The sequence below is a fragment of the Macrosteles quadrilineatus genome, unplaced genomic scaffold (genome assembly GCF_028750875.1).
Source record: "Macrosteles quadrilineatus isolate MER2022 unplaced genomic scaffold, UCM_ALF_1.0 Scaffold_6__1_contigs__length_79288215, whole genome shotgun sequence".
Taxonomy (NCBI): domain Eukaryota; kingdom Metazoa; phylum Arthropoda; class Insecta; order Hemiptera; family Cicadellidae; genus Macrosteles; species Macrosteles quadrilineatus.
The window spans coordinates 17,346,441-17,370,335 of NW_026542599.1; the positions used below are offsets into that span (position 1 = coordinate 17,346,441).

Below are 23,895 nucleotides of genomic sequence, written 5' to 3' on the forward strand. Positions count from 1 at the left end.
TTTTAAATGAGGCATTCTTCGGTGGTCATAGTTCTAATAGCGAAGAAACATCATCCACGTAGCTAGGTGGTAATGTCAGCTTGTAATTACATCATCTTGTGATTACTAACATCAGAGTAGTTGTTGATTTATCCGCAGCAACACGCTACTGGTGGGGTCAATATCACAATACATCCGAAAATTCAGTTAGTTCTGCGAGTGCAGTGAGTACAGTCGTTACGTGAGCGGTTTGTGTTTATTAATATTATGTCTACGAGTATTGCCGATGCAGAAGAAACTATTCGTTTGATTATGGAAGAGATACATGCGATGGAAAATAACACAATTAGTACTTTTCCTATGAATCATGCAGAGGAGGAGCAGCAGCTGCAACAAAATGAGAAAAAGAAAATTATCAAGAAACCTGTGAAGACGACTAGTGATGTGAAATATGTACAAACCGATAGTGGCAGCGAAATTAAAAAAAGAGAACCTGAACAAGACGCACAACATACAGGATGGATAGTTAAATCGACAAATGATTCGCCGGTTATAATGTGGATAGACGAAGATTTTCAATACACCGTACAGAATCCCGCTAATCGAGGTCGAGTTTTATTGAAATTGCAATTATTTGACGAAGGAGTGCAAACACACAGTTCCGGCATATATTTGAATGAAAAGAAAGGAGATAAAATATACAACAGTGTGAATAATTTACTGACACAGTTAGAAAATTTATGGGTTGATCGTTTGACGGGAGTTCCAAAAATACACGGTGTGATACAGTCGATGATGCCACTACCCGCATGGCGTAGACCAATCGATTGCGCAATCGAAAACGGTGGAAGAATTAAACAAAGGAAGAAACGTTCTGTGGCGCCAGTGACTATGATGCAATCGAATGAGACAAAAAATAATGTTAACAATAGCGATGATTCCAAGAAGCCACGTGTTGACGCGCAGCTGCAGCCGAGGGGACGAAACAAAAAGAAACAACTACAAAAAACCGGTCTGTGCTAGAAACTTCTACAGGAGTGGATTCTGAGAAATATTGCGAAACACCTGCATTCTTCTCTCCACCACTGCGCTGTCGCTGCTGCAACAATTCATTCCTCGACCAACCACTGTGTGGATCGAACGTGTGTACAGTTTCGCTTGACTTTAACTTTTTTTAATAACACATTTATTATGTCGAAATGCGAGTCAGTCAGTGTCAATGGTAGTGGAAGTAGCAGCAGTGGTGTGATGAACTTGAAAAATGAACTCAACACCGTGCAAGTAAACACGCCGTACACGAAGATCGTCGATCTCCGTGAAGAGTGTTCTTATCGTATTGTGAAATTCGAACGAGTGACCACGCCGTACGGAGAGACTGTCATGGCCGTGCTGGAGGGACTAGCCGGTGATGAACACTACATGCGTGTCTACCTACCACGACGCTACAACGAGGCGATCACAGATCAACGCATTGACCAGTACAACAGGGGATTCGAAGATAGACTTAACCTCGTCAGAAGAAGCGCTCCACCTGGCAGTAAATATACTCCATTGGAGTTTGTTTGAAACAAATTTAAATTTTAATTTTTACAAAAACTACATTCGTGTACATAAAATATTTTTTATTTTATTAACCTCAAAACTAATGAAAATTGTAATTTTCTTAAAATGATATTGTAACTTTGATAGGTTTTGTAAGTCAATACGTATAGTCACGTTGAGAGCATAATCAATTCGTCTTTTATTTAAACTCCTTATTCCCTATTGTTATAAATTAGTTTGTAGTGTTGTCAGTGTAGTCAGTCAATCAGTAGGTGAGATGGACTTGAGGTGGAAGCATCCATTTTCGGCCTTAGTAGCCGGCCCTTCAGGGTCTGGAAAATCACAATTTGTCATGCGTTTTATAGACCATGCTAATGAAATATGTGATACAGATTTTGCTAACATATATTGGCATCATCCTCATTCAAATGATAATGTGCAGCAGAACAGCAGTAACAGTGGCAGAGGCAGTATTGTCCAGTATAAAAACTCTCTGCCAGACATGAACGATTTCGATGGTAGTGTACCTAATTTGATCATAGTGGACGACATGATGCGTGAAACAAACGACAGTGTAGTGGATTTATTTACAAAAGGCTCACACCATAGGAACTTGAGTGTTTTCTTTATAACGCAGAATCTATTTCATCAGGGCCGAGGTCAGAGAGACATCTCATTGAATGCTCATTACATAATGTGTTTTAAAAACCCCAGAGATCGGGCTCAGATAAAACATTTAGCCCGTCAAATTTATCCGGATAGTACAAAATTTATAGAGGAAGCATATGCGGATGCTACACGTGATCCGCATGCGTATCTATTAATAGACTTGAAACAGTCCACACCGGATGAGATGCGCATTCGTTCGACTATCTTTCCGGACGATCCGATTAATTATGTGTACCTGCCGAAAACAAGCAATGTCAGCGGTCACAATAAATAGAAAACGTCTATAGCGGATCAGTATCAGTCGTCATGTCGCAGTGTGTGAGGAAAGACGCAGCTCTACTGACAGCACTGGTGCACGCTACACCGAAGGAACGTAAAGCGCTGTTAAAAGTGTGTGACCTCAGTCGTATACGATCAGTGTGCGAGTGTGCATACAACCTGTTGCGTGGTAACGTATCGGTGTCCGATAAACGCAAAAGACAATTGAAAAAGTATAAATCAACTCTCAGGCGATTGGTGAAACGAGGTGAGAGTTGGGCCAAGAAACGCAAGTATCTAGTACAAAAAGGAGGTGGATTCCTACTACCAATACTGTTGAGCACCGTACTACAAGCCGTACTTCATAAATCCATTACGTAATAATACGGTAATAACACAATGATGGAGTACGCAAAGAAAATGGTTGTTGTACCGCAAGAGTTAATCGAACGGTTAAAAAACAGCGATATCAATACCACAAACAACAAAAGCAACGTGGATAATAGGAAAGCGTCATCATCGTCACGTCGATTCGGTGGTGACAGCAGTGATAGTATCGATAACGAAATGCATCGTATATTGATGGATAAAACTTTGAGTGATTATGAAAAATGGAAACAGTATCAACAGGTGCTGCAGAGATTTTTACATTTTGCCTCCGTCAATAGACAACCGATCAATATACCGATCATGGAGACAGCATCGTCATCATCATCATCATCATTACTGCAAGCAGCAACAGCGTCGCCACCACCCGGTACAATGGAGGAGATTGTGGACACGTTTTCCAAATCGTACAAGCCGGACGTGCGTAATCTGTTACGATTTATCGTCCGCGAAGGTAGTGTGATAAATTGGGATAAGAACTTTGCGGTGTATGTGCGAAATGAAAAAATTCCCGATTCAAATATCGTGGACATATTACACTGCATAGTGAGAGTACGTATGGTGGATTACATGCCCGCCGGGTGGTACGAAGTCATGAACGCGTTACGCGACATGAATGTGCCCAAGGAGTATATCAACAATTCTACAGCATTACAGTATCTGGGTGCGGGATACAGATCGTTACGTGGTGACGCAACGTCAGCTGTAGCGAGTAGTTCGATCACATCATCGACTCCGAGAACACCTATGCGTGATCGTTTACGTTCGGCTTACAATCAGCAGCGTACGTTATCCCCTACGTCACCATTACCCTCGTTGGCGGCTCATCGAAGACAACGACAGCTTGATAGAGATCAATTACAATCGCCGTTGGACAGGTGGGAACCGTTTTCGCCGTAGTGCGGATAAATCATGAAACGAGTGTACTACAATCCCGAAGATCCTGCATCATACGGTGGTGTCACACGTCTATTACATGCGATACGCGAGAAGGAGGGGAAAGTTAAGAAGAAGAATAGGACAAAACGCCAAACAGTGCTGGACTGGTTACGGACACAAGACACTTACACGTTGCACAGACCGGTGCGTCAACGATTCGCCCGCAACCGTTACGTGGTATTCGGTCCTGACGAACTGTGGCAAGCGGATTTGAATGATATGCGCGGTCTGAGCTCGTTCAACGATGGAATCAACTATCTGCTGACAGTGATAGATGTGTTCAGTAAACGACTTTACGTGATAGCGTTGAAAACAAAAAGCGGCAAAGAAGTGGCCGACGCATTCGAGAAAATATTAAAAAACCCCTCTGTCACGGTACCGCGCTGTCTACAGACGGACAAGGGAACTGAGTTCACCGGCGTCAAGGTAAAACAGTTGTTCAGAAAATACGACGTTAGATATGTTACAACACAGAACCCTGACGTGAAAGCGGCGGTCGTGGAACGTGTGAACCGCACTTTGAAATCACGCATGTGGCGTTATCTTACGTATAAAAACACGTACCGTTACATCGATGTGCTACAACAACTGGTGAACGCCTACAATCACAGTGCGCACAACAGTCTGGGTACTACTGCTGACGGCAGAGCCGTACGTCCGATTGATGTGAAAAAAGAAGATAAGAAACTCGTATATCGAGTGTGGCGACACATGTACAGTAGTGGCAGCGGCATCAAGACTAAATTACCTAAGCGTAGAAAGGCAAAATTTGTGGCGGGCGATACGGTACGTATTGCAAAAGAAAAAAATATTTTTGCCAAAGGATACGAGACGAATTGGAGTAAAGAAGTGTTCGTGGTGGACCGCGAGTACGGTCATCATCCGTTACCGTTGTACGTGTTGCACGATTTGAACGGGTCACCGTTGATTGGTCGTTTCTACGAAGAAGAATTGCAAAAAGTCACCGTGCCGCCAGACCGACTGTACGATATCGATAAAATATTGGACACTAAAGGCAGTGGCCGCAGTAAGCGTTATCTCGTCAAGTGGAAAGGTTACGGCGACGAGTTCAACTCTTGGATACCGGCGTCAGAAGTGAAACAATTATAAAGGACAACAACCGCGTATCAGTGACAATGAGTAAACATAATCAGTTCTATTTGACCTTGCCCAGTAACAGTTCAATGAATTACTATCCGAACAACACAGTGGCTGATTATATAACTCAACTACCTACGTCTATCCATCTGACGGATGGTGAATGGGAAGTGGCTCTAGTTGAAGCGCATTACCCCTGTTCATTTCTGACGGTGAGCGATGATGCGAAGATATTTATCTACCATGAAGATCGCAGCGCTATAGCCACTGGCGGTGCTGACAAAACCAATAAAGTCAAAGTGGACATTCTCAAAGTGGAGCCTGGCAACTATAGCGATATCACCGAGTTGATACAAGTGTTGAACGCCATGGAACGCTTGAGGTTTTACGCCACTTTCATGTACGATGAAAACACCAAAGTGGTGGAAATAGCGATTCGCAGTCACGTAGTACAAATGGAATTGAGCACCGGTCTCGCGCTGCAGTTGGGGTTCGATCCTGTCGAGACGGACATGAAGACCAACAAGAAAGCCAAACTGCCGGCCAACATACAAGCCGGACTGCCGGGTGACATGTATGTGTATTGTGATTTGGTGGAGCCTCAGTTGGTGGGTGACACGGTGGCACCGTTATTAAAGATCGTCAACATCGATACGACAAACTACATGTACGGCGCGCACAAGACCGTGCATTTCACCGATCCGCATTACGTGCCCGTCATCAAGAGCACATTTGAGAACGTGGAAATTGACTTAAGGGGCAGCACAGGCGATCATCTGCCATTCCACTTTGGGACTACGTGCATGAAACTACACCTGCGCAGATCGCTCACGCTGGCATAAATATACTAGCAGCAGCAACGTAAACGGCGTCGACGGCGAAAACGACGACGACAACTAAAACGACGACAACAGCGAATACGACGGCGAATTCGACGGCGAATACGACGGCGATTACGACGGCGAATACGACGGCGAATACGACGGCGAATACGACGGCGAATACGACGGCGAATACGACGGCGAATACGACGGCGAATGCAACGGCGAATACGACGGCGACAACATCAACGAAGACGACAGCAACAGCATAAACATCAGTGGCAGCAACAGTAGGAGCAACAGCAGCAGCAGCAGCAGCAACAACCACGATGAATACGAACGATCCGTATTTGGCCTACTATCGGCGACAGTTACAACAGTCGGGTAACGGTGTATCGTCCGTGTACAGAGGTGCACCGTACCAGCGCGGTCATGGCATCGGCAGTTTCCTCAGTGGACTCATGCGGTCTGTAGTGCCGTTACTAAAGTCTGGTGCAACCGCCATGGGCAAAGAGGCTTTGCGTTCAGGTGTTGGTTTCCTCGGCGACATAGTTTCCGCTGGTGGTACACAACATCCGAGGTACGCGGCCGCCACACGCCTCAAAGAATTCACCGGCTCGTTGAAACGCAGAGCCGATGACAAATTGGAACGCGTATTGAGTGGAGGTGGTCGTGCCGTCACATATAAGAAAAGACGTGTCCATCGCGTCACACCGCAGTCGTTAGCGACACTTCTCAGAGTAAGGACGTCCACCGCTGCCACAACAAAACAGAGAAGGAGTAGGAAGAGTATGAAAAGACCTGTTATCAATAAGGGACAGAAAAAGCGTAAACCTACAACAAAAAGACTACCTCGACGTTCCGGCGCCAGCAGCAGCAAAGTTAAAAGCGTCAATAAGAAGAGTAGAAACAGGAGGAATAGATCTACTAAAAGAAGAGTAGCAAGAGGAATACCGTCGATAGACGATATATTCAATTAGACTATATTTTCCTACAACAAGAAGAAGAAAAGAAAAAAAAATGTCATTCATTCATCAGAAATCGTGTGAATGCGTTAAAACCGAATTGGATTTATTCTCTTTACCACCTACTCAGACTAGTATAGAGAACGGCAAATGGATTCAGTACAAGCCGATCTCGTCTTTGACAGACGATTCGCCGATAGAGTTTGTCATACCGGCTAACGGAGAAGAATACACGGACTTGACGCAATCTCTGTTGCACATCGAAGCGACAATAGTGAAAGATGACGGCACAAAAGTGGAAGAGGCGTTAGTCGAAGAGATGGGTCCTGTTAACAATTGGCTCCATTCGCTGTTCAGTCAAGTGGATCTGTACATCAATCACAAACTGGTGTCACCACAAAACAACACTTACGCTTATCGCGCCTATTTGGAAAATCTACTGAACTATGGCGGTAGCGCAAAAAAGTCACATCTCACCAGCACAATGTTCTACGAAGACATAGCCGACAAAATGGACGATTGCGAGGCAAACAACGCAGGACTAGTGAAACGACGCGACTTCGTTAAGAAGAGCACGTACATCGATATGGTGGGAAATTTACATCTAGATTTGTGCAATCAAGCCAAGTTTATGTTGAATGGTGTGGAAATGCGATTGCGTCTCGTCAGATCGAGAAACTCATTTGCCATAATGTCGAAAACAGCAACGAACTACAAGGTGCACATTCGAGAGGCCAATCTGTTTGTGCGTCGTTGTAAGATCAATCCCGGCGTGTTGGTGGCGCACAGCAAGACGCTGGAAAGTGGTACGGCCAAGTATCCAATCACACGTGTGGACGTGAAATCCATCACGCTACCGAGTGGTATTCTGGGCAAGACATTGGACAGTGTGTTTCTCGGTCAGTTGCCGAAACGCATAATCGTGGGACTGGTGGATAATGTGGCGTTCAACGGTGATTTCAAGAAAAACCCGTTTAATTTTCAACACTTCAATTTGAACTATTTCGCTCTGTACATCGACGGTGAACAAGTGCCATGCAAGGCGTTGACACCGGCCTTCACGGGAGACTCGAAACTCTACGCACTCGCCTATCACACGCTGTTCACCGGCACCGGTATACAGTTCGCCGACAAGGGCAACGAGATTGGCAGATCGGCTTATCCGAACGGCTACTGTCTGATGGCGTTCGACCTGACGCCGGACATGTCGGCCGGCGAATCGAGTCACTGGAATCTGGTACGAAACGGCAATTTGCGCATCGAACTGCAATTCAAAGAAGCGTTGGCCTCGTCCATCAACTGTATAGTGTACGCCGAAATGGACAATGTAATCGAAGTGGACCGACATCGCAACGTGTCCGTGGATTTCAGCGGCTAAATACAAGAACCAACCCCCACCGCATAGCTCAGTATCGCACTGACCTTTGATCGTGATGGATCGTTGTTACCTTCAAGCTCCGTCGCACCGACAGAAACAGCAGCAGCAGCAGCAATGTAGGCACAGTGATTGCACAGCTGTGGTTTTGGACCTACAGTGTTTCAAGGACAACAACAACGATTTCATAGTGAAAGAAGCCAGTGTAGTTGACGTGTCGACTGGCACATTGTTATTACATCACATCGCACGTGCGCCGTTCGATCGTGACGCGTTGACTGCGGATAAACTCAGAGAGTCCTATTGGTTGACCAAACATTGTCACGGACTCGACTGGAATCGCGGTGACGTGTCATACTCCGTGTTGATCGATAAATTGCGCACTTGCCTCTCGCGTCGCAGCATCGTATATGTTAAGGGAGTGGAAAAGAAAGAATACATTATCAAGAATCTAATCACAGACGTGAACAACAAGTACAATAGATGGAGTGACAATATTACAACTGTGGTGGATTTGTGCGATATTGGCTGTGGTTCACTTGCTTCGATTGGCAATCTACTGTCCGCCAACGTGTTGCGATGTGGTCGACACAAAACCGTACAACACCGTTGCTCGCTCTCAAACTGTACTCTGTTACGTGGCTGGCTACTACTCACCGCCGAAGAGGCGAAAACGACACACTGCTGCCCATTGTACGATGATATATCGTCAACGACAGGAGGGCCGTCACCGTCACCATCACCACCACTGTCACTTATAACACAAGCATCGATGACAGTGACGACTACATCGATCAGTAGCAACGCCAGTCTCAATACTATTCCCGAAGAAGACGAAGAAGAAGAAGAAGACGTGACACAATGAACAGTACTGACATCAAAAGATATTTGTACCAATTACCAAGAGACAGAATCACGCACATCGGAGTGTACGCATCAGACCGTCTACCGACACGTATCGAGCCTTCGACGGCCATAGTGGTGAACACCATGCCACACACGGAGAGTGGTGAACATTGGGTAACCTTCTACATGGACAGTGACGCTACGCATATAGAATATTTCGACAGTTTCGGCCGTCAACCGTATCTGGCTGAATACCAACAGTTTTTAAGACGCAATTCACGTCGTTACATATCCAATAAATACCAACTCCAACGCTACGACACTTCCGTGTGCGGTCACTACTGTCTGACTTACCTGTACTGTCGCATAATGTACGACATGACGATGAATGATTTCATACAGCTGTTTGACGGTGATGCCACTTCCTTCGTCACACCCAGCAACGCTGTCAACAACGATGTTCTGGTTCGAAGACTCTTCGACATGTTTTACCACTGATTTTACTTACCTGTCTTTTATTTCTATTTGGATTGTATAAAAAGCTAATTTAAATTTGAATAAAAATAATAATATAGTTATCTAATGTACATTAGAATAAGTAAAGATTGGGAAAAAATAAAAACACAAGTGTATTTTGAAAACAATGTTGGTCTTTTTATTTTCCATCATGACTCTATATAAATCAAAACAAGAACAAGTGAGTGAATATATTTTCAAAATAGTTTCTGTACAATTCACAATTATGACCATAATATAAATAAGTATATATTGATTAATTTGTTTTTTTTTCAGTTTTACAATTACAGTAATGTTACAGTTGAAATAATTTGATTCTAAATTAAATATCACAGTTTAAAAAAGTTATCAAATATCACAATTGAAAAACATTGACTTATTAAAAATTTGATTCCCTAAATAAATTACTATTTATTATTAATAACTATTTGGTATTTTGTTATACATTTTACTAGTATTTGTTCGTCAATTGTCTTTGCCATCACCACCACGACGACGATCCGAGGCTTATGCACCGCAAACACGCGCACTATGTTGATGTTATTGTTGAACTGCTTCAATCTACTTCTTCGATGTCAACGTCGTTATCGCCCGCATCCATTGTCGCTGACGGTGACGATACAATGTTGCGCCGACGGTGGCATCTACTGGCGTTCCCGTTGCAGTCTTCTGGAGCCGATAGCATTGCCCGGTGCGCTGGAATTCTATAGTGGCCCCACGGTAACGTATTGACGCCGTCCTCTTCGATATAACGTTTGTCATCGTACGGCGCCATCGATCGTTTTGACACCACAACGGAGTATATTATGTGGTGCCGTGTCTGAAATCGATCGTTATCCGTGTATAAGACCCGCTGTTCTTGTAGACATCGTCTGTAATCGTCTACAGTCAGGCCTTTGGCCACTACGGCGCGATTCACCCCCTTGGCTCGTTTCACAGGCGGTGTATCGTCGCCGACACCGTCTTCGCTGCTACCGGTCCGCAGGAACATGAAGCAGTACAGTTTCGCCATCAGGCCGATGAATTCACTAATGATCACCCCGTTGGCTTCGTCCTTGAATTTCCCCAGGACCCGGGCGTTGGTCGGATCGTAGCAGATATGGTCCCGGGGATAGTTGCTGGTGTCGAAGTCGTCCAGGTGATTCACCATGTCCTCGTACACGTCTACGGTACGGATTAAATAGATCAGCCCGTCAGTGTCAATGTAGAGAAGTCTGAGCCGATCTATTCCATACCGCTCTTGCAGACGGTAGTGGAATCCGTACATCCACGTCTTACTGTGGTCCAGAATGCACATACCCGCGTACACCGGCTTGTCCAAGATGACGCGGACTTTATTCATGTGTAGTAGGGCCAAGTCTTTGTTGTACCACGTCCGGTCACTGAAATTAGACTTGGCCACGTACTTGGTGTACGTCTTCGGGTTTGTAGCCAATTTGATGTTGATATGTTTTCTTACATTCTGGAGGCTCATACCATAGACAGCGTTGACCATAAGCTTAAATAATTCTACCTCAAACTTGTTCTTGGCCTGCTGCCTTAGACTGGTATTCATCGCCACGTACGGTTGTAGCCACTTTCGCTGCTTGAAGCGCAGAACACGATGTATCCGACGCACACGCAATCCGTTGTCCATCGCCTGCTGAAGTGCTCGATAATGGATTACGTATGCGTCTTTATCAAACAGGGTGACCATTAGTTTTGCAGATTTGCCTACGCTGTATGTTCGGAGGACGTCATCCGTATATGGCAATTGGTCTCGAGGTGCTTTACGCAGTTCCGGACAGAACGGTAGGTCTCGGTGTTTGTCATGGAGTCGAGGGTCTCGTGGATACTCCAAATCCACCTCCAAGACGTAGCCTACATCTCCGTCTGTCGGTATGTCCTCGATGACCAAATCGTCTATTTCCTGACGCGACAGCCACTCGAAATCTTTGTACGGGAGCGACTGGGACATGGCCCATCCGTATAGGTTGTTAGCGTCGTAGTACATAATATAATCTCCATATTCGCTGTTATTACTATTGTTGTTGTTGATGTTATCTACGGCACTAACACTAGTCGCAGGTGCGAACCGACCGTCTCGGCTGACGCCATCTTCCAATCGCCTCTTGTTGTTGCTGCTCCTGCTACCACCTGCTGATGTTGAAGGATTGTTGACGGTGGTAGCTTTGGTATATTTATTATTGGCGACAGCGTGTCGGGTTGCGCACTGGGTCAAGCCGCCCCGGATCCCTTTCTCGAAGAACAGGTACATATCTACGTCCTGTAGGGTATCCAGGGTCACGTCAGTTTTAAAGAGCATCACGTCCCAAGCGTACGACGGTAAGGTCAACCAGTGGGCTGGATCGAGGTCGTAGTGTTCCAGACACTGGTCCCGAAAACCCTCGAAGACGTCCGCCAACAGCAACACGTCTGTTTTCAAATACAAGTCGGCGTAGTCTCCGAGGGTGTTGCAATTAAAATGTGACCATACGCGTCGGGCGTGAGCGTAATCCTCTTCTTTTACGTCCTCCTTGCGTAGGCTGTCTCTGAAGGATTCCGGTGGAGGTAACACGTTTTCGTCCAATACCGAGAGTGACGTTACGTACTCGTATGGGAAAACTCCTTTGCGATGTACAAGTGCAAAGTCAGCATCGTTAGGGAAAAATGATTTGGTGATTCGAAGATTTTCTATTGGCATTAGGGAAACTAAATTTGACAAGGCTCGGGACAAAAATCTATAAGAGTCTACAAATCGGAGTGTGAGTCGGTTGTGACGATTCGCACCGTCATGTACGAATCGTTTGCTAAAAGATATGTATTTTTCTTCTGTATTGGCGAGTACGTTTACGTCACCTCCGTCTATGGCCAGCTCCCTTACCACAAAATGAGCGTCGTAGTTACTCAAATTGTGGAAGTAGCAATGTATCGTGTCTTGCTCCTTGAATTTTAAATTGCAAGACCGATGAGCTGCACCTCGAAACGTGTAGGGGGGTGAGTGTTGGTGATCACGAACTTTCGGATCGTTTCGGCCGTCACCGTCATCGACGAATGGTTTCTTACAGATGTGACATCTGGTGGCGGCACGAAACTCCGCTTCTTGCTGCGCATCTAATCGTGGTTCGGTCCGGCGTGTTTTGTACAAAACATCTCCTATACGCCGGACGTCTTTCTTGATGGATTGCATGAAATGATGCGCAGCATTCTCACCCCTATACAGACGAAGTTCCGAAAACGTGTTACCGTGGTCCTCTTGATCGGCTCCTAACCTGTGGCTATCACGAACGTAGTAAGCGTACGCGTACGGTCTGTGAACCTTCCTTGTCCTGACATGTTCAGAATCCGGTCTATTGTTCTTGTGATGATGGTGATGTGGCTTTCCCCCTCGCTGTGTTGCTGGATCTTCATCCGGAGGGGGAACGGTTGGTGGATCTGTGAGAGGTCGGTTGTCTTCTCGATCGTATGGTACGAGCGCACACTCGAAGTCAGCATAGATAGTGAATCTTTGTCGCTGTGTACGCTCGTACCTATCAAATTTGATATGTTTCTTCGGAGCCAGATCGGTGCGCAATGGCGCGTGGTCTAAACAATACTTCTTGTGTTCTGCAAGTCGCTGCTCACCCCGTTTACCGTCGACTGTCGGTCTGTTGTCAAAATGAGCGAAACAGCGCTTGCAGACAAAGAGTCGTTCACGATGTCTGGTAATCTGACTCCGGACCAACCTCTCGAAGTCAGCAATGAATGCGTAATGAGTAGAATTGTCATCTGTCAGGTACAAGAGGTCGAAATGGTTATCGAGTTCTCGGTCTACTACACGGAGTGGATATACGATGTATTCATACTTTGTTGTAAATTGACCATCTCTCCGTGTAGTCCGGACCCGATCCAATCCGTACACGTTCACGCTTACACCAGCATTCCTCTTCTCGAATGTCGGGATCTGTTCAAGTTGTACAGGGAAAGTGATTTTTGTGAAATCTAAATTTATTCGCGCACGGAACTCAGGTGGAAAGTCCGTGGCGTCTAACTGACGATTAAACGAATTTTGAATGAATTTAGATAGAATAGCGTACATAAAACATTTTTGATCCCGATCATTCCGGACGTTGATCACGGCTCTTTTTGCGGCGACGCACTGGGGCAATGGAACGTATGAACTGCCTCCGAGAGGACGATAAACATTTATTCGGATTTCCATATCGATTATCCTCCCGAAGGTCCAGCCCGAGCCCTTCATTTCACACGTCTCCTTTTCATCCACTAACTTCTGAAACAACTGACCGCACAGGTCTTCAATGTCAGTGGACCGGAAGACGGTGACGTTCTTGGTTTTGAAAGCGCGTCGACACGTTTGGTCGTGAACGTTGGTAAATTCACAGTCCAGCCACAGGTTAGTCTTGATGGCAGTCACGTGTTCTAATATGCGGTGCATAAGCGTAACTACCTGATCAAACAAAGTCGTCAGAAATTCCGGGATAGTAAGCCAAGAGGGCGCTTCGTTACGTAGGCGATACGTCTTCAGACGCCCAAGAAACGCCGTCTCGACTTCCTCAAAGTCATCTGGTGAAATGTTTGTCGGAATTTCTGACGGTTCATCATCATCATCATTGTCCCTAATACTACTACTACTACTACTACTACTAGTGTTTAAGTTGTTACCATCACCACCTCCATATTGAATACTATTATCGTTTGAGTTATTGTTGCTGACCGAAGGACCAGCAGATGGAGGTGGTGATGGTGGAGAATCCGCAGTGCCCCATATCCGCACTTTCTCAGCAACGCAGTGGAAGCGGGAATGTCTGTTCAAATGGTAATGCGTTTTGAATACTCTATCACACTTAGGACACTGGAATCTCCGTAGTGGTGATAATAATGATGATGATGATGTGGTCGCAATCACTACCGGACAATTGGTCTCCCTATGTCGATTCAGGTTAAATCTTCTTGTGAAGGAAAGACCACAGTCCGTACAATTGAAACTCACTGTTGGGTTACGTGGTGATGGCTGTGGGGGTGGGGATGTTGGCTGACGATGTTGATCCAAATGCTGCTGCTGCTGCTGCTGTTGCCACGGACGCCAGAGATGCTGCTGCTGCTGCTGTGGTGGCTGCTCCTGCTGCTGCGGTGGCTGCTCCTGCTGCTGCGGTGGCTGCTGCTGCTGCTGCGGCTGCTGTTGCTCTGCTGGTTCTGGCTGCGGCAATGTCGAAGCCGAAGTTGTCAGATCTATGATAAACAAATAAAAGAAAACAATTTGATTAGAATAAAATAAAAAGTTATACTTCTTGTAATTGATAATAAAAAAATATGACTTTAAAATTGTCATAATATTGAAATCTGACTTAAAAATTGTCTTAATATTGGAATATGTATGATAAGTGAATGTAATAATTATTTATATTTATTTCCATTTGGTTCCATATTGATCTGGTCTCATCTTAATATGATGGTTCTGTCTTATATATTTTTTTTTATTCACAATAATAAAAATTGCATTAAATTCGAACTTCTTTATTCTCCAATCAAGTTTTAATCTTGACGTATAAATTGTAAAAATAATATTTATATTACATACCAATATTATCCGGAATGGGTGGCGAGTTGTGGCCAACATCATCACCGTCGAAATTGACAGGCAACTCGTAGTCAAAATCCAATGATGGGCCAGCCGTCACGTTCTGCTCATGCATGGTAATGGTATCAGACCGTCTCTCTGCAAGCAAATGATAACTTTTGTCAAGGTGTCATAATTTATAAAATTTAATAAAATTGAATATGGATAGTAGCAATCTCTGAAAAAAATGTACAATCTGTTTTTCTTCTTCTTTTTCTTCAATGTGATCCGTTGTCAATTTTTACATTATTATTTATTCTCAACAAGTGATCTCTATTCCATTAAATTAAATTCCATTTAAATAAAAATGTTCTACTTCTTCATTATAATATAAGTATTTAAATTTTATTTTATACAGTAAATCAATTTTTTTTTCATCTACCTTGACTTGGAAATAACAAATAGTAAAGATTTTTTTTTTTTATTCAATTTATAATTGTATAATAAACAAACCTTCCGCTAATTCAACGATTGGTTCCGTCGTCAAGCGATTATCATCGTTGTCATTGACGTCGAAGACCTCTTCGATCCTCAAGACGTCGTTGACTTTGTCGTTGTTCTCGTTGTCATCGTCGCTGTTATTCTCCGGCGTCTCAAACCGTCGAGAGTGAGTCTGCGGCGGAGAATGTGGCTGCGGCGACGACTGTGGTGGTGGCGGATGTGGAGCTCGGCCAGATCCGTGAGTCACCGCATAGTGTCGTTGGAGATTGCTCCGACGGGAAAACGAAACGCCGCACCAGTCGCAAGCGTATCTCACCATTTGCAGGTGGACCGTGCGCAAGTGGCGCGTGACGCTATCCCGCCGTGAGAATTCCCGATGACACACGGGACACACGGTCGGACCCAGTTCCGCCGCCGCTGGTGGTGGACCTCCGAATAAATATCCATCCATCTGCGACAATATCATGCTCACGTTAACCGATTGAATAAATTAAATAATCAGTTGGTAACCGTAAATACTGAACTAAAACCACGCGTGTGTAGTATGAAATATGACCTGAGATTGTCCTGAACTGTCATCACGTATTTAAATAAAAAATTCCAATTTCAAAAAATTAAAATAAAGTAAATACTTATCAATTAAAACTTTGAATAAGGCGAATCAATTTTTTTTTATTTGTTCAATGTAGTGTACAGTTACAACTAAATTTTACTATTGTGTCAGATAGACTATACTAACGTTACACACTATGCTAATCTCACTCACATATCGGCTTGTATTTAATTAATCATAAAAAGAAACTCTCCATCTATACTAACATTAGCTACAACTCTTCGTTTGAACGATATATGTTAGAGACTCCTAAATGTAAATGAATGATAAAAAAAGAATTCATATATTTATGGTAAAATTTGAAAAACATTATTAGAAGAAACGTTTAAAAAATAAATAAATATATATATATATATATATATATATATGAAACTAATATGTTTAACTTAAAAATATTAAAAGTGTTGTACTCAATGTTTAAGTAGATATGTTTAAGACTCGTAAGAATAGTAAAAAAAAAATCTTTAAACGAAATAAATATAGATTTAAGGTTAAATGGATTAATAATGTTACATAATATATATCATCTCTGTAAACCTCGTATATTACATCTGTTAAAAGTTCAAAAAAATTATAATAATACTATCACACACTTACTATATAAATATTATTTCGAGTACTTACGGCTTTTAATCACAATAATCCAATGTGCACAAACAGTGATGCAATAGTTGTAGCTGCTGCTCGAACACACAACCTATCACACTGAACACCAAACCATAACTGAGGGTCTGCTGTAGGGACGTGACGCACAAAGACGAATCTTCTACGTCGCAGTGTCAGGCACTGGCAGGTACGGTGTATTGGAATGGAAACTTCCAGGAATTTTAAACTAACAATAGAGAAATATCCAGTGGTAAACAACACGTGTTCCTTTGTAGGCATCTATCGACGGAACGTTCCAGGAGGTTATCCTTTGTAAGTGGACTAAACAAAGCTCTTTAGATGCTTGTCACGATTTGCTCACCTTCGTCAAATGTAATGGCCTTACTAAAAGCTTTTAGAAACTCAACTAATGGATCTGTCAATCACCCGTTAAGTGGATTTCTTTGTATCCTAGGATCAAAGGGAGCGCCGCCGTTTATTGCTTTCCATTGTATCGAAAGATCAAAGAGACTGCCGACTACACCTCTCTCCGTGGGAGGTCTAGCACATCCCAGGATGTGCCGGTGTATCGAAAGATCAAAGGGAGCGCGGCCGCCGTTAATTGTTTTCCATTGTATTGAAAGATCAAAGGGATAGCCGCCAGCACTTCGCTACGTGGGTGGTCTGGCACATCTCGGAGGTGCCAGATGGCAGGGAAGAGGAAAGGGGAGGTGCTGGATAGTGCTGGAAGGGGGGAGGATATGTGCAGGATTGAAGCAAATGAAACTATCGAATGAAACAACCGAATGAAAACAACCGAATGAAACAACCGAATGAAAACAATCGAATGAAAACAACCGAATGAAAACAACCGAATGAAAACAACCGAATGAAAACAATCGAATGGAAACAACCGAATGAAAACAATCGAATGAAAACAACCGAATGAAATATCGAATGAAACTATCGAATTTGTGTTGGGGGGGGGGAGGTGCTAGGGGGGGGGATGTGCAAGGGGAGGGGGATGTGCAAGGGGGGGGGGAGGTGCAAGGGTGGGGGGGGGGGAGAGAGGTGCAAGGGGGGGGGGATGTGCAAGGGGAGGGGGATGTGCAAGGGGAGGGGGAGGTGCAAGGGGGGAGGTGCAAGGGGAGGGGGAGGTGCAAGGGGAGGGGGATGTGCAAGGGGGGGGGGATGTGCAAGGGGAGGGGGATGTGCAAGGGGAGGGGGAGGTGCAAGGGGGGAGGTGCAAGGGGAGGGGGAGGTGCAAGGGGAGGGGGATGTGCAAGGGGGGGGGGAGGTGCAAGGGGGGGGGAGGTGCAAGGGGGGGGGGATGTGCAAGGGGGGGGATGTGCAAGGGGAGGGGGAGGTGCAAGGGGGGGGGGAGGTGCAAGGGGGGGGGTGCAGGGGGGGGGGAGGTGTGGCCGCAGGAGGCGGGTGGTGGAGGTGGAGGCGGGTGGTGGAGGTGGAGGCGGTGGTGTTGCTCCCCTTACTCCCCTCTTTAAGTCCCCCAAAGACTACTACTAACAGTTTCAAATCAATACAAATGATTTTGATTGAACAAAATGACTGGACAATTGACACACATAAGACTTAGTAAAATAAGTAAGTAGGTCAAATCGTCAAACGTATCACAACAATCAAGTCTGACTAGAGTATGAAAAGGAGTTGATTGCTACGAAATTGTCACAGAGAAAATTGTACGTCCTGCTTTGTATGAGACACATCTAGAAATAAACTAGTCAATCAAATGTTGTCAGAGTGCAATTAAAAGAGAAATTCATTCTGAAAAGTAACTATATCTTGTCCAAACTCTAGACGGTCTCAATCAAAGACAAGTAATTTATTTTTTTTCAATTTTGACGAGTCAAACATTGTTGCTGAAACAAAAATCATTTGTGTCATTTGTGGAATATATTGTGAACGGTGTGTGAATTATATATCTTACGGATTGTTTTGTTTTCTTGGAAGGGCTTGTCCTCAAACCATCCAAATTTCCTCAATTTAAAAAGTAAATCATTGTAAAAAAGTCTTTGTCCTTCAAATTGGTACTGAAAGATAAACAGATTAGGTTAGGCACATGACATACGATGATGTGAAGTGTAAAAATTCCGTTTATATATTCCTGTCTATATAAATAAAAAAAAATAATTAGGAGGTTCTAATCAGAATTAACTCACCATATGGTACAAGTACTATTACAATTACACATGATTTTACATGTAACAATACATATCAGACAAACTTTTAAAAACAACATAATTCACATCAAACAACCATAAAATCCTGTCATTTAAATATATAGGTAAATATGTGTTCTATTTTCTATTTTAATTTTTATATTTTTATTATGTGTGTTTCTACGCCAGTGGCATTTTTTACGTTTTGAAAGAGAACGGTCCAAACCCTGGTCGTATTACTACCTAACGTTGACCTTTTTGTTATAGCATCATTAATTCATAGCCTAATTACAAATGACATCTGGGTCTGGAAACGAACTAGCAAGGAATCGAACCAGCGACCTTCAGATTTGAGGCGAGCACTATAACCACTCGGCTACCCTGACATGACAGTTTTAAACAGCTATAACCACAGGAAAACAAACACCCTTTGCATAAGTTAGTATTATCTGGTTTTCATTTTTCCAAAAGTAATACACATTTTAAATCACCATGTTAAAACATTATTACTTATATAAATATGGAAAACGAAGTTATTCCTGTGATAACAAAAAATCATTATTATTGCTCACCAAAAGTAATACTAAGATTAGATTCTACAATAATATCTTACAACTCATATAGTTCAAAATTAAAAATTAATTTGATATAATGTTAAATCACTAAGTTAACATCCTCAGAACCAGAAAGCGAAACGAGCTTTGGGGAGATAATAAATAATGCATTGCAATATGATGCCTGGACTAGAGGGAATATTAAATATCTGAGTTTATGGTGTTTATTCAACGTTGTGTTAAACAGCAAATAATTTTTATAATAGCCAATAAGTATTTTAGTTTAAATATTTAGAAAACTAATTATAAACACACATTTATGAATACCAAAGGAGAGGTGTACAAACATTTTTTTAAAACTTTCTGCGAAACGTTGTGGAGACATTTTTAATAATATTAAGTACTTTTTACTACAAATTGAAAGTACAGGAATTGTAATGTTCATACTTCTCTTATTGTAAATTTAATTCCGGTCAATATAAATGTCTACTATATAGAGACAATTTTCCCTGCAAGATGCAAGTTTAACAAAGAAACCTGAAAACCACATACAATCGTAAATCATTGCCAAACTCAAGTAAATGTTTTAAATATTTTTTTCTTGAATGTTGGTTTGTATCAAGACATTTATTTATTTATTGGATGGTCATTGCTATAAACTATTTTTTTACTATTACACTTCTCTAACTATTCTCTTGAAATGTAAATACAATCAACAAATTACCTATACTAGGGGTTTTAATCTTAACAACATTTAAAAAATACGATCGTTTGAATGAAATAATGGATTTTTTCCTACCATATAAGCTATGAAAGGTACTTACATTGTAACTTCTTACGTGTTCCTGATACGTATACAAAGTTTATCTTCTACCTAGAGAATATTAGCTGGTATAAGTTAAGTTTTCGTAGCTTCAGTCGGTGTTTGTCATGTTACCAAACTGTACAAAACTTACAAGTGCCCCAACAAATTTGAACACAATTGGTGAAAATTGTGCCAAAGAAGATATCACTTGTAAGAGAAGACAAATTCTAGACACTACGATTCATGTATGTTTTCAACAGTTTACACAAAAACATGATTCATAAACATTTGATCACTAAAGAATTTTCAAATTAAAAAAAATTATAATACATTTGGACGCAGTTTAAAGCTGGAATAAAGTTTGGGGTTTAAATATATACCTAAAATATTGATTAATAGTTTAGAAATATTCAAAATGAGTTAAAGTACATACACAATTGCTCTGGCTACTATTTATAGAATCAGTTGCTATTTAATTATAGTGTTTTAATTATTTGTTTTGTGATATCTTGCAAGCAAAAAGGTTCTCTCCAGTCCACCTATAACCGAACAAATAGTGTACGAAGGATGGTAATTGTCCCAAAATACAGATAACAAACAACCATATAATTCAATTTCTAATATTGAGAAAAAACATAATACGTTGATGTTGCATATAGTAAAACTCTATATTTCACAGCTTAACTTGAAATTCTAACTCACTTTATGTTAAATAGTGTACACGAAACCCGAAACAGGACAAAACTCAATATTCCACAGCACAGATTGGCAAAATTCGCCACATCGCACAAGGCGAATTGTATAAACTTTTTCAACAAACTACATGAATCTGCAAGGACCACCAGACTAAAAACCTTCAAAAATAAGGTAACTGCTTGGTTTATAGACAATCCATCTTACAATATTTATGAATATTTAAATACATGTGTAGAAATTAGTTTCTAGCTGTAACTTGTAGATTTATGACAACCTGTTTCAATTTAATTTAACTCTATGACAATGCCTATCTCATGTATATGATCAACGGCAAATAAACCATTTCATTTCATTTCATTTCATTTAAAAAAGTGACTTTTTTGAGTTGACTCCTTTTGTGTTGAGTACTTTGAGTGTCTTTTGATCGATAAAACTGATATTTTCGTCAACTTCAAATTATAACTTTTCTGATAATGCACTCTAAAGTAACTGAACTAATAAAGGTTTTAATATTTGATCATGAGCTTTTATTCCATTTTAATTGTGTCAAACATCTCAATCCCATATGGTTTTATCTCATATAGCTTTAAGGCACCTCCAATGGCAGATAGCAGTTTTCATCATAATAGACAAAATATAATTTGAACGTATGATTAGTGAAGAAAATCTGGACTCAAAATGATTATTAACCGCCATACACATATTTTATGGTACTTCAGTATTAAACGGAGGCCACATTTTGTCAGCGCGCTGCGGCGGTTATGTTAGGTTGGGTTATCATAATAGAAAGTATCGTTCGATTCATAACGAAGCGAGGAAAGTCCTACACACATAATATTTACGATAACCCAACCTAACATAACCGCCGCAGCGCGCTGACAAAATGTGGCCTCCGTTTAATACTGAAGTACCTATTTTATTTTATTTATACTTTCCACTCTTTAGCTCATCGATAAACAAGCCTAAATAAATTTAACATATTTAAAATGATGATGTAGGCCTATGTTGTTTGTTTATTCTGAGATTAAATATGCTAACCAGCTTAGCCCTGTAATTTGATATAATTGAAGTTATGTGTTTGACACAGATGATCACAACTTTCAACCTAATTTTGAGTTCACTGAAAAATTAACAAATGGATTTGTTTGTTTATTATACTCCAAACCAGTTTTTTCTATTGCATATTGCTTGAACAAAGGTAAAGTTTTGAAGATAACTGTTTTTAGTAAGAACATTAATCACTTTGTGGTTTTCTTAACCAAACAAGTGGGTTACTCCATGCACACTTCAAGTAAGATTGTATAATGTTATCTCTTAAGAAACTCGTACGAATTGGCATTGGAATATTAAAAATATTGTTTACTATTGTGTGGAAAATCTTCAATTTATATAGTGATAAAATATAAAACACAAAGTGTATTTGATTTGAAGCATCAATAACCTTTTTACAGTTCTATAAGTACTTCTTATCTTTGTTAAAATTTCTTATTTCTTTGTACTCGTCAAGCATACAACTAAATTTGATACTATTTACAAAATATGGCAATTGCTCAACTTAACTTATAAGAAAATCCCCTCAATTTATGAGTCTTTATATATTGTGAACAGTAATATGATTTAACCCGGTCAATAGTTGAGTTTGTTCATAAAAATATATGAAAATAGTGACTTGTAAGTTAATATATATTCTAATCACAGTTAACTGGCCTTCTTAAGTAGACCAATATTACGAACTCTTATAAACCAGATTTGAAATTAAATTATATTTAACACCATGTTCTACTTAAGTGGCAAATAATCCGTACTTTCATTCGCCCCAGCACGTAGTTCGGTATTAAAATTCCTCCGCAATATGCGGAATTGTCCTTGGGACGTGAGTGTATTTTAATATAACGAGATAGTTTTAATAATACTCGTAGTTCTTTTTCGACCGATAAAAATGCCATTGAATAAACGTGTTTAAACCCTATTAATCAACTACAAACTTGTATTGTCATATTACTTGTTAATGGATAAGTTGCGCCAAAATAGTTACATTACATAAACATTGCGACAAAAAAAACCCCTCTAGTATAAAACTTAGGTTAGATTTTTGATATTGTGAATTGAAAGATTACTTAGTTACTGTTATATTGGTACTTCAGTATTAAATGGAGGCCACATTTTGTCAGCGCGCTGCGGCGGCTATGTTAGGTTGGGTTATCGTAAATATTATGTGTGTAGGACTTTCCTCGCTTCGTTATGAATCGAACGATACTTTCTATTATGATAACCCAACCTAACATAACCGCCGCAGCGCGCTGACAAAATGTGGCCTCCGTTTAATACTGAAGTACCGTTATATTATATATATGCTTTTATTGTTATGTTTAAATCCAACCCACCATAATAATAAATTTATCCACATACCTAATAAGGTAATTATTTTAAGACTCTAACTAACCAAACCCTCATATTTCCAAAGAAACCTTTTTTTTTGTTCACAAACTCAAAGTTGATCACAAATTCGAAATGACTTTCGTTTGAATCCATTTTGTTTTACAAAAGACAAACGTGAATTGGAAAAACGAAACAGATCGACACAGAACAAATCAAGTTAGATTTGTCACAGACTGACTTAGTGTGTATTGCAAACCTTTGTCTGGATTGTCTTTTGATGTAACGGATTGATTGAAGGTTGATTGGATAGTAATGAAATATACAATCCCTGGTAAACTATTATAGAACTTTTAAACTGGTATTATGATGGAAAATATAATTTTCCTTAATAAATAATAAGTCAATTTAATATTCTGTTATTGATGCTTTAATATTACATATTTTTGTACAATTCAACAGCAAGTTTTATGAACAAACAGATGGTTTGGCAATGGGAAGGTCAATTCCCACTTTCGAAAATTTTATCAGACGTATTTTTACAACATAGTGAAAAGGAAATATTAGAAAACCTTAAACTCAGTCATGACGTAAAGCTTTATGTTAGATATGTAGACGACATTCTTGTTATTTTCAGGCAAACCCAGGAGAAAGAGC

At 41.3% G+C, this 23,895-nt stretch overlaps 2 protein-coding genes across 2 annotated transcripts; both read left to right on the forward strand.

The window, feature by feature from the left end:
* The first annotated feature begins 3,747 nt into the window (after window positions 1-3,747).
* On the forward strand, window positions 3,748-4,884 carry LOC128997360 (uncharacterized). The gene has a single exon (XM_054422996.1). It carries the CDS (start codon window positions 3,748-3,750, stop codon window positions 4,882-4,884), a length of 1,137 nt encoding a protein of 378 aa, XP_054278971.1.
* Window positions 4,885-6,713: 1,829 nt separating this feature from the next.
* LOC128997361 (uncharacterized protein F54H12.2-like) lies at window positions 6,714-8,036 on the forward strand. Its single transcript, XM_054422998.1, has one exon. It carries the CDS (start codon window positions 6,714-6,716, stop codon window positions 8,034-8,036), a length of 1,323 nt encoding a protein of 440 aa, XP_054278973.1.
* The last annotated feature ends 15,859 nt before the right edge of the window (window positions 8,037-23,895 follow it).